This window comes from Phoca vitulina, unplaced genomic scaffold (genome assembly GCF_004348235.1).
Source record: "Phoca vitulina isolate PV1807 unplaced genomic scaffold, GSC_HSeal_1.0 scaffold8, whole genome shotgun sequence".
In the NCBI taxonomy this organism is placed as follows: domain Eukaryota; kingdom Metazoa; phylum Chordata; class Mammalia; order Carnivora; family Phocidae; genus Phoca; species Phoca vitulina.
The window spans coordinates 71,543,268-71,562,398 of NW_022589711.1; the positions used below are offsets into that span (position 1 = coordinate 71,543,268).

The 19,131-nt window shown below is 40.6% G+C and overlaps 1 protein-coding gene across 1 annotated transcript; it reads right to left on the reverse strand.

The window, feature by feature from the left end:
• Positions 1–12,934: 12,934 nt before the first annotated feature.
• LOC116633590 (ATP synthase subunit f, mitochondrial-like) lies at positions 12,935–13,381 on the reverse strand. The gene is made up of 2 exons (XM_032406204.1): positions 13,258–13,381; positions 12,935–12,963 (listed from the first exon to the last, which is right to left on the reverse strand). Exons 1-2 carry the CDS (start codon positions 13,379–13,381, stop codon positions 12,935–12,937), a joined length of 153 nt encoding a protein of 50 aa, XP_032262095.1.
• Between the last annotated feature and the right edge of the window lie 5,750 nt (positions 13,382–19,131).

Here is a 19,131-nt window from a genome sequence, read left to right on the forward strand (position 1 = left end):
TCATGTTGAGCTTTGTGGGAGGCTAGCACACGGCTGGTGTTCAGTACACATTTGTTAAATGGGCAGATAACTTGTCACATGTGTGAGGGCCCTTTAAACAGTAAATGCTATAGTAATGCTAATTATGATGAAAACACCTTAATGAAACCAGCAAAATAAGCCACATGAGCCAGAATTGCTGGTATAGCAAAATCAGTTACCAATACATTAACTCCTCTGCAGACAGACAGACAGACAGACACACACGGCCACATGTATACACACACGCCTGTCTGCACACAGCGCATAGTGTGCAGTTTTCACACTTGGACTAACACACTGCAAGACTGGGGTCTCTGTCCTTTCTCTTCATAGATGTCCCCACTGGGGGTGTGTTCTGCACCATGCACACATGGCGCTTTACATCTGCTTCTCCAGACTGAGATAGCTCACACAGGACGTGGTGTGGTGCTTGACTGCTCACAGAGTTAAATAAATATTCCTTAAAGGGGAACATACTTTTTTATGTGCAAAACCAACTGAATTTCGGCCACCGAATCATGTCCTCCAGCTCAACACCAGCCATCAGAATAAAGACAGGTCATTCTTCACATTGATAGATCCGGAGTCACAGAACTCTGTCTCACCTTACTAGTAGGTGAGTTTTAATGTGCTGGGTTCTCTGACTCAGAGGCATTGCTTTTGTAGTAGCTTTTTGCCCTAAAGGGGCTTTCTCGAAATTTGAACTTAAGTATGTACTATAGGCTAAGTGTTAACTACCTTATTTTTCTAAGGAAAATTTATTTATAGCTGAATCTAAGGTTAAAAACTGGTTTTGTCTTATGCATTTCTAGTGGCTTTATGAAAAAATAAAGAAAATAAATTATATCGTAAATTTGGAAATGAAGTTAAGATAACGAAAAAGGGATAATTTACTTATATTTCATCTTAATTATAGTATCTAAAATTGTGCGCCAGATGGACACTGATGAAACAATGATTCGCTTTCAACTTCTTTTTTTTAAAGATTTTATTTATTTATTTGTCAGAAAGAGAGAGATAGAACATGCATAAGCAGGGGGAGAGGCAGAGAGGGAGAGGGAGAAGCAGGCTTCCCGCTGAGCAGGGAGCCCGATGCGGGGCTCGATCCCAGGACCCTGGGATCATGACCTGAGCCGAAGGCAGACGCTTACCGACTGAGCCACCCAGGCACCCCTTGCTTTCAACTTCTAATCTAAAGTGAAAATAATTACACATAGGAATTTTTCACATTTTAGGGAAGAAATTTTCCTGGTTTGCTATATTTTCTATTCTCTTTAGTTTTCAAACTACTTTATGAATACTAAGTAACTGTATAAGCGACGAGAAACTATTTTCATAAAGCCATTTTTTCCCTTTTAGATTTATGATCTGTCAAAACCATAGCAAGCCTGAAAAGTTCGGGCTTAGCCATTTTATTTTTTCTCAACAGTAGATGGCAATATCTGTTCACCTGTAGCAAAAACCTCAATCACAGTCATGACCATGGACTTGGATTTCCCCCCCCTCTCTCCTGTAGAGTGGAATCAGTCTATTCAAAATTGTAAAATTGGGGGCGCCTGGGTGGCTCAGTTGGTTGGGCGTCTGCCTTTGGCTCAGGTCATGATCCTGGGATCCTGGGGTCCTGGGATCGAGCCCCACATCGGGCTCCCTGCTCAGCGGGGAGCCTGCTTCTGCCTTTCCTCCCCAGACGGGCGTGCTCTCTGTTGCTGTCTCTGTCTCTCTCAAATAAATGAAATCTTTAAAAAAAATAAAAATAAAAAAATAAAATAAAATTGTAAAATTGAAGACAGAAGCAGTTTGCATGTCAGTATAGTCTTTTAAAATTTTGGCTGAAGGAGCACAAAAGTATAGGAGTAGATGAAAACTATGCCTTTTTTCACTCCAGGATAGAGAGGCTGGCGGTTCTGCGAAAGGCTGCTGGATCCGGTGAACAAAGCCAGCCTAGAGGTAGTCTGAGGCAAGAACAAGAGGTTAAGCTAACAGTTTTTAGCTAGTTCTGTTAAAATTTATGCTCAGATCTTGTTACATATCCATAGCGATTTTTTTGCTTATTTTTTTTTTTAATTCTAATGTGTGGTTTTGCCTAGAAATTTTTAGGCTTTACACATTTTTTACTTTTTGAGAAATAAAACAAGAAATAAAGAAATAAAACAATGCCAGTTTTGTACCCAAAGCCCATGGTTAAAGAAGTAAGTGGGGGGGGGGGGGCAAAGGGAGAAAGGGGGGGGGGGGGGTCAAGACTAGGATTTGGGAGAGGTTTCCTTCACATCTGACTCTCCCTCTGATCTCCTCAACCAGAGCAGTTGCATTTCTTTATAAAGTGAGTTTCTAAGGTATGTTTGAAGAAATGGCTCCACAGTTTCAAAAATTTCAAAAATGACAGTTAATAGTCTATAAAAATAGCTGCTCTACAGGTTATACATCTTCGCCTCTGTGACAGAACAAGAAACAAATCTTTTTTTTTTTTTTTTAAAGATTTTATTTATTTATTTGACAGAGAGAGACATAGTGAGAGAGGGAACACAAGCAGGGAGAGTAGGAGAGGGAGGAGCAGGCTTCCCCGCGGAGCAGGGAGCCCAATGCAGGACTCGATCACAGGACCCTGGGACCATGACCTGAGCCGAAGGCAGACGCTTAACGACTGAGCCACCCAGGCGCCCCCAAATCTTTTTTTTTTTTTTAAAGGAGGTAATACGTAGTTGTGTCCTCCTTAACATGTGACATCGTCTATGCCTCTGAGAACTCTAAGGTGTGGCGTTGTGTGCTATGATGAGAGAGATCGACTGACCCACCACAACTCTCTAGCTTGTACTTTAGGAATTTCTGTAATGACTATTATCTTCATTAGAATCTATCTTGAATATGGAACAGCGGGTACTAATTTGATTTTTCCTTGGCTATGACTTTTTTTAATTATAACGTTTCCATAACTCTGCTTTATTTATTTTAAAATAAGTCAGCCTTTTGCGAAAATAGTTCCGTTGACTGTACAACTGAAATTAATAGAACACTGTATGCTAATTATATTGGAAGTGAAAAAAAAAACAAACAGTTCCATTGATAGTGGCTCTTTGGAGGACTGTGGATAGGAAAACAGCTATTTTGGACAAAACTGGCGAGAAGCATGACAAGAGTCTACTACATCACCAAGCGGCAAGCCATATGCAAAGTACAAAGAAAGAGAAAAAGAAAAAGAAAAAGTGGGGCATAGCTGATGCTATCAGGTAGGTCTAGCTTCTTTGACATCACAACGATCAAGACTTCACACGTTTTCATGGACCACATTAATATTGGGCCAATTTCCATTAAAAAGATGACTTTCCTTGTCTTGATAGTGATGATCAGCCTCTCAGACTCAAAATATCTGAAAGTAGTATATAAAAGGATTATAGTCCTTTTGGATTCTTTTTTAAAAGTGGCTCACTTTAAGTTAGATTTTAAGAATAAATGTTCTGAGGAGCCAAGGAGGAATGAGAGACCATCTATTTCTAGGTCAGTCTGTGCTGGCGACTGTTGATGTCAGTAGAAAATTCGTTAGGATTCTGGAGATTTGCACTGATACTTGAGTTCCTATTAGAGAACAGGGCTGATGGCAGTCCGTCTGTCTCTCTCATTATTTAAGAAGTCTACAGCATGTGTGGTTAACTGAACACAGTTACTGCATAAATAAAGTAACCACATTCCATGAAGTTTTGATGGGTTTATGGTCAAATGAAGGAAATTATCTTGGCTATTTCATGGTGGATCTTTTCCATAGAGTACGGCTGTGTTTCTCTCATTATTTCCTGTGAAGTGATGGGTTTCACAGTAGAAACTTAACTATTTTTAGGAACACTGGACATCTGGCCAGTTTTACTATTTATAACAAGTCTTCCTTAGGCAAAGAACTAAATTATATCATTTCTTTTATCATCTTAATATGCCTGTAAATGAATGCATTATAGGATCTATTATACTTAGCTGAGGAATATCTACAGTGTGTATGTACATCTATGTATATTTCATCATAGGAAGCAGCTTGAATTTCTTTATAACCCATGGAACTCTCATTTATCTTATTTCACAACAGCCTTTTGCTGCTCACCTGGTTTTATGGCCCCTACTATGTACAAAGAAAAGTGTGAACCTAAGAACAGGCCTTATGATTGTAAGCTCCCCCACATCAGAATACATTAAAGGTTCAATTTAATATTATGCATCTGTGGGCAGCTTTGAACAAACAGAGCGTGATGGTTCTGAGTGTGAACTGGTAAAGCCTGCTTATTTCTCTTCCTTTCCATTCACTCTTATCTCAAATTCTCCAAGGTGGAACTTTTATCTGCATGTTTCCAAGAAGGAGTTCAATTAATAACAGAGAAGAATTAAGGCTGATATGATCATTTCATGTCTTAATTTAGCTCTTTTAAATAGACTGCTGGGAAGAAAATACCATTTTCACGTCGGTTTTTTTTTTTTTTAATTCTAGGCTTTTTTCCATTTTTGTTGTTGTTGTTGTTGTTATGTTACAGATTTAATATTTCCTCTCAGCAACTTATCCCAGGTAATATGGTATCTGATCACATAGCCACATAGCATATCCCAAATTTAATTTTAGGTGAATAATATTTAAAATGTAATCTGTCTAGAGCTTGCTCAAGCCATGGATGCTCCTCCTTATTCAGAACAATGACCTCCTGTTAAGGTGTCCCCGTTTGATACCCCTCATGTATCATCCCCTCCAAGCTTTCTCTTCTAACCCCACCTTATGTTACCCTTCTCCTGTCAGCCGTGGGTTGAGGCTCTGGGTCCTGCTTTAGCTTTTCCCCACTGTTGGAGAGCCGGGGTGAAGGAGAGCTATGCAGCCAACATGCAGCCAGCTCACTCCAGCCTTTGAGACTTAATCAAATGGACGTAGCCCTTCCTGATGTACGTAGTGGGAAAGGAGGTATCCCTTGCCCCCCACCCCATCCTCGCTATGTCTGAAGGCTTTTGGAGGAGGCTATCTGGAAGTCTCTACGGTGTGTTTATCTTACCGTCTGTATTTCCTGCCTGGTTTTGCATGTGTCTTCTTCCTGGACATCATTCAAATCCTTTCACTGCCCCAAGTCCTGACATCTCAGGGTTACACGTGAGATCTTATGAAAGGTTTGGGGCCACGAAGCTGTGTAAATACAGCTAAATTTCAGACATTTCTGTTCTCAAAAGCCCTTGGCCATTCCTGCTACCAGGCAGTTGCTCTCCTCTGGACTGGGAGGAGGACCCAGAGCTCCCTTTTTCCTCCTTCAAAGTCTGCCCTTTTTCTCAGACTAGCATGTGCTCCTAAACCGCACAAAGCCCTGTTCTCTTCGTATGTAGAACAGTTTTGCTCCCTTTGTCTTATTCCTGCCTCATTCAAGCTGTGCCCCAAGGACTCTTTCCACAGCTGAAAGGGCACATCAGGATTCTGTGTCTCACCAAACAGAGACTGTTCTCTGATATGAATTCTGCTACTAGCTACTAAAGTAACATTTATTTCAATTTATGTAATACATTATCAAGTTTATTTATTTAATGCTCTACGCTAAATATTAATAGTTACTGGATTAATATACTTCTAGAAATATTAATAGTTACTGGTTTAATATCCATCTAGAGATGTTTGCATGTTCACAGGGGATTTGGCTGAGGAATCGGGAGATTTCTCAGATAGTTCCTGGACTACTTGTGAGTCCTTCTGGTGAGATGCATCTGACTAGGAGAGTCAAGGTTCATAATGAAAATAGAGTTTAAGTAGGTGCCTGTGCTAAACCATTTATGTGCATTCTTTTATTTAATGAGCAACTTTATGAGGAATCCATTGTGTATTAGGAAACAGTTCCTATGAAGTAACTCACCCAAGGTCACATAGGCAATGGATTCAATCTAGATGGGTCTTACTCCAAAATCCCATGCCCTTCACCACTGGGCACTAGGGAACTTTTATCCAAAGACTAGTTCATTACATTCCTTCAAGGGCAGAAGTCCACTGACTTCAACGTATTATTTTTTTCCTAGTTAGTAAATAATGCATTGTTTAAACACACACTCTTTCCTTGTATGTAAACAAGAATCAATTTGTTGTGGGTTATGTTGGTTGTGTGACAAGTTTAAACCAATGATAACGTTTTGAGATAGTGCAACATCGTCTGAAAATTAACTTCAGTTCCTTTATAAATATGTATTGTGTATAATACACAAATAATATAAAATATATTTGCCCTTTATTTTCCTGCACCTGTCTCAATATCAAAAAATTTGAAATTTTTTGTTTGTTTAACTATGGTAATGTGGTATACTTCATGTTAAAGTTAAATATGAGAAAGCAATTAATACTTCAAATTATATTATAATTGCCTTCATCAGGGTAAAAAACAGAGATTTTTCACAAACACATTTACAAAGTCATCTCATGGTGTAAAGAAGATGGTTTTCAAATAATTCATGAAGAAAAAATGTCCAACTAAAATTTAGTTAAAAATTTTCCAGTAGGTAGTACATTCACACTATTCAAAAATCCACAAGTTATGAAAAGGTAAATCGTGAAAATTCCTCTTCTCACCTCTGGTCTTCCCTTGTATTTCCTGAAACCCGGTCCCCTTTTCCGAGTCATCGTGGTTCTTTCTTATGCACTTGAATCTATATTTTTATTTCCCCCTCTTATACACAAATATTAGCATATTTAAACACTCTCACGTACTTTGCTTTCTTAATAATATATCATGGAACTTTCCCCATATCAGCACATAAAGAATTTTTTCCTTTTCTTTTCAGCTGAATGATATTTTTATATGGATGTTCCATATTTTATTTAAGCAGTCCCCAACCAAAAGACATTTAGCTTCTTTCAATCTTTTACTATTTTAAACAGTGTTTCAGCAATTAATTTTGTGTCATTTTGCATGTATGTGAGTACATCTGTAGGAAGTGGAATTATTGGATCAAAGAATACATGCATTTATAATTTCAATAAATAACATGCAATTACCCATCATAGAAATGTAACTAATCTATAACATACAAGCAATATAATAATATTCAACCAGTGTATAAAAGTTCCTATTTACCCACAGCCATGTTAATAGAGTGCTATCAAACTTTGGTTTTCGCCAACCTGGTAAGTGAAAAATGGTGTCTTAGATGTGTATTATTTTACATTTCTTTTATTACAAGTGAGGCCAAGCTTCTTTTCACGTATTTAAGACCAACTTGTATTTCTTCTTTTGTGACCTGGTCATATCTTTTGTCCTTACCCAGAGGAGCTCTGGGTCCTCCTCCCAGTCCAGAAGAGAGCAACTCCCAGTGGCAGGAATGGCCAAGGGCTTTTGAGAACAGAAATATCTGAAATTCAATTGTAAGTGCATTTTTTTCTATAAAATTATTGTTTTTTGGGGCACCTGGGTGGCTCAGTCGGTTAAGCGTCTGTCTTTGGCTCAGGTCATGATCCCAGGGTCCTGGGATCGACTCCTGCATCAGGCTCCCTGCTCAGTGGGGAGGCTGTTTCTTCCTCTACTCTTCCCCCCTGCTTGCTCTCTCTCTCTCGCTCACTCTCTCTCTCAAATGAATAAATAAAATCTTTAAAAAAATAAAATTATTGTTTTTTTCTTAGCAGTTGCTGTTTGGAAGATTTGTCTGTCATATATGTATTGCAAACATTTTCCCCAGCCCCCCTCCTGGGGTAACCACTACTGACAGTTTTGGATTAGAATAAACATATAGATTAGTTTGGTATTATTATTATTTTTTTTAAAGATTTTATTTATTTATTTGAGAGAGAGAGAATGAGAGAGAGCGAGCACATGAGAGGGGGGAGGGTCAGAGGGAGAAGCAGACTCCCTGCCGAGCAGGGAGCCCGATGTGGGACTCGATCCAGGGACTCCAGGATCATGACCTGAGCCGAAGGCAGTCACTTAACCAACTGAGCCACTCAGGCGCCCTAGTTTGGTATTATTAAAATTTTTTCAGGGGGTACCTGGGTGTCTCAGTCGGTTAAGCGTCCGACTCTTGATTTCAACTCTGCTCATGATCTCAGGGTTGTGGGATCGAGCCCCATGTCAGGCTCCCTGCTCAGCAGGGAGTCTGTCTCCCTCTCCCTCTGCCCCTTGTGCTCTCTCTCTCTTAAATTTAAGATTTAAATAACTCTTTTTTAAAAAAGATTTTATTTATTTATTTGAAAGAGAGAGAATGAGAGAGAGAGAAAGAGAGAGAGAGCACATGAGAGGGGGGAGGGTCAGAGGGAGAAGCAGACTCCCTGCTGAGCAGGGAGCCTGATGCGGGATTCGATCTTGCGACTCCAGGATCATGACCTGAGCCAAAGGCAATCGCTTAACCAACTGAGCCACCCAGGCGCTTCGACGATTTAAGTAAATCTTAAAAAATAAAATAAAAATTTTTCAGAATTGCTCTTTCCTATTTAGAAATAAGGTCTGTTTCAGGTTTTCCTAACCTCATTTATTGTTTTTGTTTGTTTTATTGTTGTGATTACAGCAGTCTTGAACATTTCTTTTATATATATATTTTTAGATATTCTGTGGCTTTTTGTTATCACTATTGTCTTTTTGGCCCAAAAATTTCCTCTCATCTTTCTCTGGTTCAATGTTTTAGTGTTCTGGTATGTAGGTCTGTCAGTTTATAACTGTTCTGAACCTTTTTGGGGGAGGAGGATCTCGATGCCCCACATGGCTATTGGTGGTTGAAGAAGAGCAAAGAGAAAGGCCAGCGTGGTTCTTATTCATTACTGTCAAGTTGAAGAACATCCCCTTTAGCATTCTGTGATTAGGAAGGAAAGGTTCCAATTCTAAAAGTATCATTCCTTTTTTTTTTTAATTTTTAAAAAATTTTATTATGTTAGTCACCATACAATACATCATTAGTTTTTGTTGTGGTGATCCATGATCCATTGTTTTCATATAACATGCAGTGCTCCATGCAGTGTGTGCCCTCCTTAATACCCATCACTGGGCTAATCAATCCCCCAAAAGTATCATTCCTTAATATGAAAGTTCTAAATGCCTAAAATGAAAACGCAGTACAATTATTCCAGTTTGCTTCAAATGGGTTAAAACGTAGATAGTGGTTTTGAAAGTTTTTCCTTAGATTAATATAGACTGTAAAATAGAATTATTTTCGTGAAATCAATTTTTTCCCAATGATCACATTTCTAAAAAATGTGAGCCTTCATTTTATTCTAAATACCAGCTGTCTTGGACAGTAAAAACCCCTATCAAGTTAGTTCTGTGCACTGGACATTGTCCATTCTCAGAACTAGTGAAAAACTCATGACATCAAGACTTGTAATTGGTCAGATGATCACAGTTGAGGCAATTTCTTATTCTGTGGGAATTCCAGTGCATTACAAACAAGTAACAACAGTAGCAACATACCTTGGGGGAAAGGTTTCAACACCTTTGGCGATGGCAAATTTTTATGTTTGTCATTACCAAGTCACTCTGCTCTATCAATTCATAATGTAGAGCATTTATGTTTATATAAGCAGCTATGGATTTTTTTAAAGATTTTATTTATTTTGAGAGAGAAACAGAGAGAGCACAAGCCAGGGGAGCGGCAGAGGGAGAGGTAGAGGGACAAGCAGATTCCTGGCTGAGTGCGGAACTCTATCCCAGGACCCCAGGATCATGACCTGAGCTCAAGTCAGGCACTGAACCAACCAAGCCACCCAGGTGTCCCAGCAACCATGGGTTTTGAGGGATTATGCCATACCTTTTAGTTTATGTTCAATAGTAGTGTCCAAAAAGCTTTTATTTGTTATTAAAAAAAAAATCACCTGTGATAGCATGAATTCTGACCGTGTTACCCTTTTCTTGTTGCCTTTTCTTTCTTCTTTTGAAATTCTTTATTCTGGGGATTTGCGATCAACCCCAGCTTTTCATGTGGTCTGCTGGCCATGCCCCTTTGCTCACACTGTCGAGAACATGTTTTTCTGCAAGTGAATGATCAGGTGGCCAGGATGTGGCTTCTGTGCATCAGAACATGGTAGCTGGTTTAGTGATTTATCTGATGGGAAATTTTCTCTGGAGGAGTCATGTTGATGATGTCCCTCTAATTCAGCTACCTCTGCTTCATTGAACACAACTAAAGCAGATTTGAAAGCAAATGGCAGACAATGTGGTAAACCACAGGCAGAAAGACAGCACTCTTGAGTATTCCTGACCAAATAAAGGCCTGACAAGGAAGAATATGTGTTGACAGCATTTCTTGGGACATGCTTCAAGGATCACATTAAAACATTTCCACAGGGTACAAGCTTCAATCAGCAGAAGGTGTTCTTATAGCCCAAGTACCACAGGGTCGAGTTTTCCAGTGACCCCAGCCTAGCAGCCAATATAGGGGCTGCTGGAGTAATTAAACAGATTTCATTAAGTGTCAGCAAAAGCTCCTGGCCAGCTATTAGAAAAACTTTTATGCATTATTATAGTCAGGTCCTTCCAAAAACATCCAGGCTAATCTAATTGAATTGGATATTGCAGTAAGGAAACATTTATTAAAAGGGAAGATTTGTCCTTCTGCCTTATGTGACAATGTTTTAAGAAATTCTGCTTTATTCAATTTGTAAAATATATAAGTGGCTGGGATAAATTCTTCCCAAGGACACTTCTCAGACAGATGTATATACTCTCTTCTAGAAGTTTTACTGACCTTTGGATTCATATTTACCTAATGTTAATTATCTACTATGTTAGGCATTGAATTCTAACAAACTCTACCATAGCTATTGGTCTCTCAATTTTATAATTGAGGAAAGGGGGACTCAGAGAGGTTAAATAATTTATCCTGGATCACACAGCCAGTAAATACACCCAGGTTGAAATATGCAAGCTAATTACATTCCCTTCTTACATTATTTTTATTATATGTTTTTAAAAAGCAGTTAGGGGGACCCGAGGTGGCTCAGTCAGTTGAGCGACCAACTCTTGATCTCGGCTCAGGTCTTGATCTCAGGGTTGTGAGCTCCAGTCAGCATTGGGCTCCACGCTGGGTGTGGATCCTACTTAAAAAAAAAAAAGCAGTTGGTATTATGGGGTGTGTATTATCCTCATCACATTACTGAAGCCATATTCTTCTTGATGTGAAAAATCTGTATGCTAATCACACTTACTAGGAATTTGTTAATGGAATAATAAAACTATTTTTTAAGAAATAGACTTTATTATTATTTTTTAGAGAGAGACAGAGAGACCACAAGTTGGGGGTGGTGGTGGGAGGGGCAGAGAGAGAGAGAGAGAGAGAGAGAGAACCCTAAGCAGGCTCCATGCTTAGCATGGAGCCCGATGTGGGGCTCGATCTCATGACCCTGAGATCATGACCTGAGCCAAAATCAAGAGTCCGGTGTTTAACTGACTGAGCCACCCAGGCGCCCCAATAAAACTCTTTTCTTATCCCGGTTAGTCTATTATATATTTTTCTATTGACTTTACCAATGTGGCAGAAATGGGAACAATTTGAATAGGAAACATTTCTCCACAGACAACAAGGTGGGATATTTGGACTGTGGCCATTACAGTACATTTTAGAGATCATGGCTTTTATTTTCCTTTCATAACTCATGGAACTCTGGAGAGAAGCACGAAAGTAGGAACATGCATAGTTTTAATGGTTGCAGGAGGGCAAAAATTTGACAGACAAGAGCTTATAAACAATTTGGTTTCTCTTAGTGATGCTTTGGGTTGTTTGATGGTATCTCCTTGATATTTCAGTTTTAAGAGTTCACTGAACTCACAACATTGAAAGGAGACTGCCCATTCCTTTTACCTTAAGCTATCTTCAAGTTAATGATATTGACTAGACAAATAATTATCTTAAAAACTCCAATTTCTCTGGTAATCCATGCATTCTAGTGTCAGGTGGTTATTTATTTATTTTTAGGTAGTTATTTTTTTTTTTAATTGCACAGTGTCTAGAACAGTATCTAGCACATGATAGGCATTTAATAAATACTGAGGGAATAAAAGACTAAAGCATGAATCCATTTGTTATCCTCAGAGGAGATAGAATGACAAGAAGTCTCCTTGCAATGGTGAGATAAATTGAGACTAAGGGAAAATTGGATTAAAATCAGTGTAAAGTGGTGAAAAATGCCCTTCATATGTATTGGCTTTTTGGTATTAAAAAACCAAAATTTTAAAACAAAATTCTTTCAACAATAGAATAAAATAAATTTTAGTAGTTTTGTGATTCAAATAAAAATCACTATTAAGGGGACGCCTGGGTGGCTCAGTCTGTTAAGTGTCTGCCTTCAGCTTAGGTCATGGTCTCAGGGTCCTGGGATCAAATCCTGTCTCTGGCTCCCTGCTCCGTGGGAAGCCTGCTTTTCTGTCCCCCTCAACACCCCTCATTCATGCTCTCTCTCTCACTCTCTCTCTCTCAAATAAATAAAATCTTCAAAAACAATCACTATTAAGTAGACATGGTAGGAGAATAACAACAATGGCATAAGAAATAGCAATAAAAAATACTTTATTATAACATCCATATCATGCTTAGACTTGATGAAAGCAAACGCCGTATCAGAATCTTATGTCTCAAACCTGAGCTTCGTATGCACAAAAAAGATCCACAGCTGCATAATAAAGATATTGAAAAGTGATCTATATCATAACTTACTGCACAATTCAAAGACTGATCCCTAAGAAGTGTTAGGTGTAGTATAGAACAAAACAGCGCAACTGAAGATTTGAAAACAGTACAGACACTGAAATTAATTGACCAAAGGAAAGACAGAACTTACAGTGTGAAAATAACCATGTTACTGGCTTGTTAAAATTTTATTTACTTACTTATTTCCATGAACCAGTCATCTTTTGTTAGGTGTTAATGCTTAATTAGGATGTGAAAAGATTCAAGGGTGCCCAGCAAAGGTCATGGTCAGGAATGCAGAACATGCCTCCACATTGGGCCCTCCTCAGTGGTACTTGTGTAGCTGCTCATGTTTGAGTTCCTTGTTAAGAAGGACAATAGCTGGGGCGCCTGGATGGCTCAGTTGGTTAAGTGTCTGCCTTGGCTCAGGTCATGATCTCAGGGTCCTGGGATGGAGCCTGCTTCTCCCTCTCCCTCTGCCTGCCGCTCCCCCTGCTTGTGCTCTCTCTCATTGTCAAATAAATAAATAAAATCTTTAAAAAAAAAAAAAACAGTAGCTGAAAAGCACATAGGATGCCAGCCCCATACAAATCCCAGCAACGCCCCCTTTCTTCACATTGACATCCTTGTTGTAATGCTAGCAGTAACCTCTCTGAACCGCCTCAGCAATGCCTTTAGGGGTGAAATCTTGCATCAGGATCCAGCTTGGCAGCTCTCCTAGTTTAACTAAGTCCATGAACTTTTTCATCTTCACTGGTATGGATGATGCCATCTTGGAGTCCTGGGTGTCTGGCCTATTAAAATTTTTAAAGTCAACATTCTGCAGAGGATCTTAATAGGGCCTGGGATTTCATAATACAACATATACTCAAAATGTCCAGAATATAATCTAGAATTACTGAACATAGAAAGTAGCAGGAAAATATGACCAATTCTCAAGTGAAAATAAGCAACGGATGCCAACTCTGAGATGATCCAGGTGTTGGGATTGCTAGGCTTTAAAACAGCTATTATAATCACCCTTCCGAAGTAAAATTGAACACATTTGAAGTGAATGAAAGATTCTGAGGGAGGAAATAGAAAGTATAAATGAAAGAGCCCCATGGAGATTTTAGAACTGAAAAATACAATGTGTGAAGTAAAAGTGAGCCCACTGGATGGCAGAATTTAGAGACTGATCAATAGAAATCATCCAAAGTAAAGAACTGAAGAGAAAATATTTTTTAAAAATGAACAGATCATCAGGTACCTATGGGATAATATTTTAAGATATAACATATGTGTCACTGCAGTCCCCAAAAGAAAAAGAGACTGGTTCAGAAAAAATATTTGAAGAAAACTTCCCAATATGGTGAAACATATAACGTTACAAAATAAACTCAAAGAAAAACACACCAGGCACATTATAATCAAACTGCTGAAAACCAGAGGTAAAGAAAAAAAAAGATCTTGAAAGCAGCCAGAGAAGAATAACACATTACGCAGAGCCTAGAAGACAGTGGCACGAGGTCTTTAAACTGCTTAAGGAAAAGAACCGAGAGGGGCGCCTGGGTGGCTCAGTCGGTAAGCAACTGCCTTCGGCTCAGGTCATGGTCCCAGGGTCCTGGGATTGAGCCCCGCATCGGGCTCCCTGCTCGGCGGGAAGCCTGCTTCTCCCTCTCCCCCTCTCCCTGCTTGTGTTCCCTCTCTCGCTGTGTCTCTCTGTCAAATAAATAAAATCTTTAAAAAAAAAAAAAAAAAAAAGAAAAGAAACGAGAATTCTACATCTACTGAAAATATCCTTCAGGAATGACAGTGACATAAAGATATCCTTAGAGTAAGAAAACTAACAAAATTCATTGCTGGCAGACTAGCTCTAAAAGAAATGATAAAGGGAGTTCTTCAAGCTAAAGGGAAATGATTCCAGAGGTAAAGTTGCAAGAGCAGGAATGAAGGAGGAACAAACGCATGTTTGGATAAATGCAGTGGAATATTTTTTTTCCATAAGTTATTTAAAATTTTTATTGATTTATTTTTTGAGGGAGGGAGGGGCAGAGGGAGAGGGAGAATCTCAAGCAGGTTCCATGCCCAGCATGGAGCCCGATGTGGGGCTCGGTCCCACGACCCCAAGATCATGACCTGAGCTGAAATCAAGAGTTGGACGCTCAACCGACTGAGCCACCCAGGCGCCCTTCCTCAAAAGTTATTTAAAAGCGATATGGCTCTTCACAGCAAAAATATAAGATTGGTGGGGGTTTCCATGCATGTAGATATAATGTAAGTGGCAACTACAACATGAAAGGGGGGGTAGGGTAAAGAGAGACTTCGATAACTGTTAGGCTTCTTCCACATTTTCCTCGATGTGCTAATAGTAGCTCTAAATAGGCGGCTAAAGGTTACGTAGGTATATTGTACTCCCTATAGACAGTACACACACAGAGTGAATTTTACTGTATGTAAATTTGAAACCCAGAGTACTTTAAGGACTTTTATAAATAACTGAACTTGAAAGGAAAAAAGTTAGAGAAGATTTTGCAGTTTTGTAGCATTTGTTGAGAAGAGGAAGTTTTGTCAACTCAAGCATAAGAAGCACACAGGTTCTTACTCTGAAATCAATGATTCATCCTCATATTTTCACCACAGACTATGTAGTTTCAGTGTTCTTCAAGTTCAGTTCAATAGAAGTGTTTGACAGTTGGCATCGTATACCTGGCCAGATAATTAAATGGTGTTACTTCCCATTATCAGCTTTGAGAAAGCCTGCAATTAAGCATTTTATAATTTTTTTTTAAAGATTTTATTTATTTATTTGACACAGAGAGAGAGAGAGAGAGCACAAGCAGGGGAGTGGCAGGCAGAGGCAGAGGGAGAACCAGGCTCCCCGCAGAGCAGGGGGAGCCTGATGTGGGACTCGATCCCAGGACCCTGGGATCATGACCTGAGCTGAAGGCAGTCGCTTAACCAACTGAGCCACCCACGTGCCCTATAATGTTTTTATAATCTTTTTTTTTATTAAAGATTTTATTTATTTATTTGACAGAGAGACACACAGTGAGAGAGGGAACACAAGCAGGGGGAGTGGGAGAGAGAGAAACAGGCTTCTCATGGAGCAGGGAGCCCGATGTGGGGCTCGATCCCAGGACCCTGGGATCATGACCTGAGCCGAGGCAGCCGCTTAACGACTGAGCCACCCAGGCGCCCCATGTCTTTTCTTTTTGATCTTGGTTTCTGGTGACTTTTATTCCTCAGTTTTCCTTTGGACTGCAAAATTACTGATTGGGAGACATTTGAAAAAGATGATGCTGGATTAATACATGAAGCCATATAATAGGATAAACTCCTATTACAAACTCCTATTATAAGTTCCTACTATCTCTATATACTGTTATGAAATGGGTTCCAGATATGCTATTAAGTGCAAAAGACAAGATGGAGAAAAGTATATATTAAATGCCACTGTTCATCGAAGGAGGTGCATGTGGGTGTGGACACATTTGCTTTTTTTATATAAAAACAACAAACCTCAACAGCAATGGAAACTGTGGTAAGCAGAATTCTAAGATCGCCCCCAGTGTTTTGTCCTCCTAGGATATATGCCCTGTATCAGCTTCTGCCCTTGCGTGTGAGTGAGGTTGGTCAATATGATGTTCTCCTGCTGGCCTGGAAGAAAGAAATCAGCCACGTTAGGAAGTGCATACGGGGGTACCCAGGCTGCTAGGACCTGAGGGAGACCTCTAGAGCCAAGAACAACTCCAGGACAACAGGCTGCATGAAAGGAGGGACCTAAGTCCTACAACCCTAAGGAACTGAATGGGCTTCAAAGACGACTCTGAGTTCTAGATGAGACTGCAGTCCTGGATGCCACCTCCATTTCAGCTTTGTGAGGCCTTGAATGGAAAACTCTGTCTTTAGCTCAGGCGTCTGGCCCACAGAAACTAGGGGATAATCAGTATATTTTGTTTTAAGCCACTAAGTTTGTGGCATTTGCTACCTAGCAATAGCAAATGAATACAGACACATAGTCCAATACCTGCAGAAAACTTAATGGAAAAGGGGGACGGGTGGGGGAACGACAGTTTTATATCCGTATTTATCTATTTAGTTAGTTTTGAATTTCAGATCATGTAGATATATTATCTAAGATAAAGTTAAATGAAGAAGAAAACAACCCAGGAACTGACCACCAAAGAGTTTCTGAAGGCTGTTGACGCGTGCAGTCCTGCCCCCTACTTGTGAGTTCTCTGGATGCTGTGGAAACTACCGCACACACCATAGCTCATACTGTGCTTACCCTGGTGTGCCACAAAACAATTCCTCACGAAGACTGGGACATCCCGGCTGCCAGAGAAAGAGAGTGTAGAGGTGAGATCTTAGCGTCCTTTTGAGGAACGTACTCAAGAGGACACGGAAGGATAGATTGTGCCATCCAGAATGCTTCTCCCTCCTCCATCATTTGGAACGACCCTCCCCTGTCCCCCTGAAGAACAGGGTCCCTCTCAAAGAATCATGCTCTTGCCCTGTGAGAAGTGCCTTTTGTATGTTCTCATCAAAGACTACACTTTTGAAATAGTTTGGTAATATTTACTCAGCCAGTACCAGTTATGAATATGGGCAGTGGGGGAAAGGAGTCAATGGAGAAAGGGAAATGGATAAAACAAGGCCTCAAATGAAAATAAGGCATAGCAGGAAAACTATACAAATAAGAATGGTACCTCTGAAAGTAACAGACGAGAACAAGTCAGAACAGGTAAAGATATGAACAAATTGGGAGATTGAGAGGAGGTTATAGAGCAAGACCCTTGGTTGCAAGTATAAGAAATGTGATTCCAACTAGCTAAAGTAAAAAAGAGAATTTATTGGATCATGGAATTGAAAAGTTCTCCCCTTGAGGGGCAGGGTGGAATGTTACAGCACCAGGCTTATTTCTTTACAGATTAGCAATCCCCAAAGAAAGTTTGTACTTTTCCTCCCTGCCCCGCCTCCCCCCCCCACCCCACCCCCAAATAATTCTGACAAGGGTTTCGTTGGTTTGGCTTGGTTCACAAGCCCATGCCTGATGTGTTTACTGTGCACTGGGCAGCCATTCATACCCAGCTTTGGAGGAGAGGGGAGCCAGTCCACTGGAGTTACATGGACTAGAGGTGGGAGAGGGGCCATTCCTCCAAAGAAGACTGAGGTATAAGGGATCTGGGTAGGTAAAAGCAACAGATGTCTGCTCTACGGGGGAAGTTTAGGGGCTACAAACTTGATCAACATAAAAAGAAGAAGGTCAACAATACATCCTCTGGGTGTGAGGAGAAATTAAGAGGAAGAGGAAACAAAGAGAGGAAAACATTTGGCATCAATGCAGTGGGAGTCTACAGAGATTAGTAAAATAATCACTGAGTGGCCCTGAGGGCCCAATTAAAGCTAGATAGCGTGGATTTGTCATTAAGTCATTAAACCCAGTTTCCAGTAGACTCAGAGCAGGAGGAAAGAAAGGACATTTTACTGTAGCTTTCCCAGGGCTGGGGATTGGCCTAAGGGTGGAGAAGTCAGGTGCTAGCAAAGTCATGGCTAAGATAGGGTCCAGGCCGAGGCATGACAAAGGGGAAACTAGAGGGTGGCTGGAGTACTAAGAAGCCGGGAGGGGCAAGGCCTGAATGTCAGGAGGCAGATAAAAAGCAGTTTTACCAGGAGCAGTGGAATATAGAGGATGACGAACATGTTTTCTGGAAATGCAAGGTATGTGGGCAAAAACAGAAGTTCTAGGGAGAGTCACAGCTAACTGTCAGGGGACTTCTGCTGACTGGCTTCTTTGGGGAGCAGGTCCTGAAATGGAGTTGGGAAGGCAAAAGGCTTATTGAGAAGGTAACACCAGTGAACAGAGGAGGGTGAGAAGTAGGATTGGCCGGTGTGGGGGGGATCGGACCATGAGGCAGACTTGTGGCCACGCAGGAAAGAACACGAACGCCCCTTGAAAGCAAGGCAGGCTCTGGAGGAGCAAACAGCTGGAGGCTATCAGCTAATTGCACTCCTCACAGCTGGTCAGCCGGTCCTTTCTTGAAGGGGAATCTGAGTGCACCCCCCCCCCCCCACAGGTACCTTTGTGCAAATCAGAAAGAGGCACCTCCACTAGGAGTTTACGGCCCTGTGGGGACATGGCTTGGTGAACATAAGGAGACTCTGATTGTATTTGGAGGGGAGGGGAGGGAGACCTGGGTGCCTAGCTGGGTGAGTAGGCAGCCCTTACCCATCTAGGCACCTTGGACAATGAACAAACTACAGAACTAGAAGCAGTGACCCGGATGGACACACTGCGAGATCAATGGCCGTAGTGGCCACCTCCCTTCCCTTCTCAACAGAACCCGGGCTACATCCTCCCTCTCCCCACACAGGGCAAAATGATTTCCTCCCAGGTCCTGAAAAATCTAAACCCATCATGGTAATCCCATCCTCTTTGCCAGAGATTGGCTCAGGAATTTGGGTTTAAGCCAATCACTTGGAGCCTTCCCTTGTTACTGGGGTGGGCATATGACCTAAACTGGTCCACTCAGATGTGAT

What these genes read in the sequence shown, in the direction of transcription:
- LOC116633590 (XM_032406204.1), bottom strand. Translation starts at nt 13,381, where the DNA reads ATGGCATCATCCATACCAGTGAAGATGAAAAAGTTCATGGACTTAGTT. An exon ending in TGCTGAGGCGGTTCAGAGAG is followed by an intron (nt 12,964 to 13,257) that starts GTTACTGCTAGC and finishes ACAAGGAACTCA; the next exon opens with AACATGAGCAGCTACACAAG.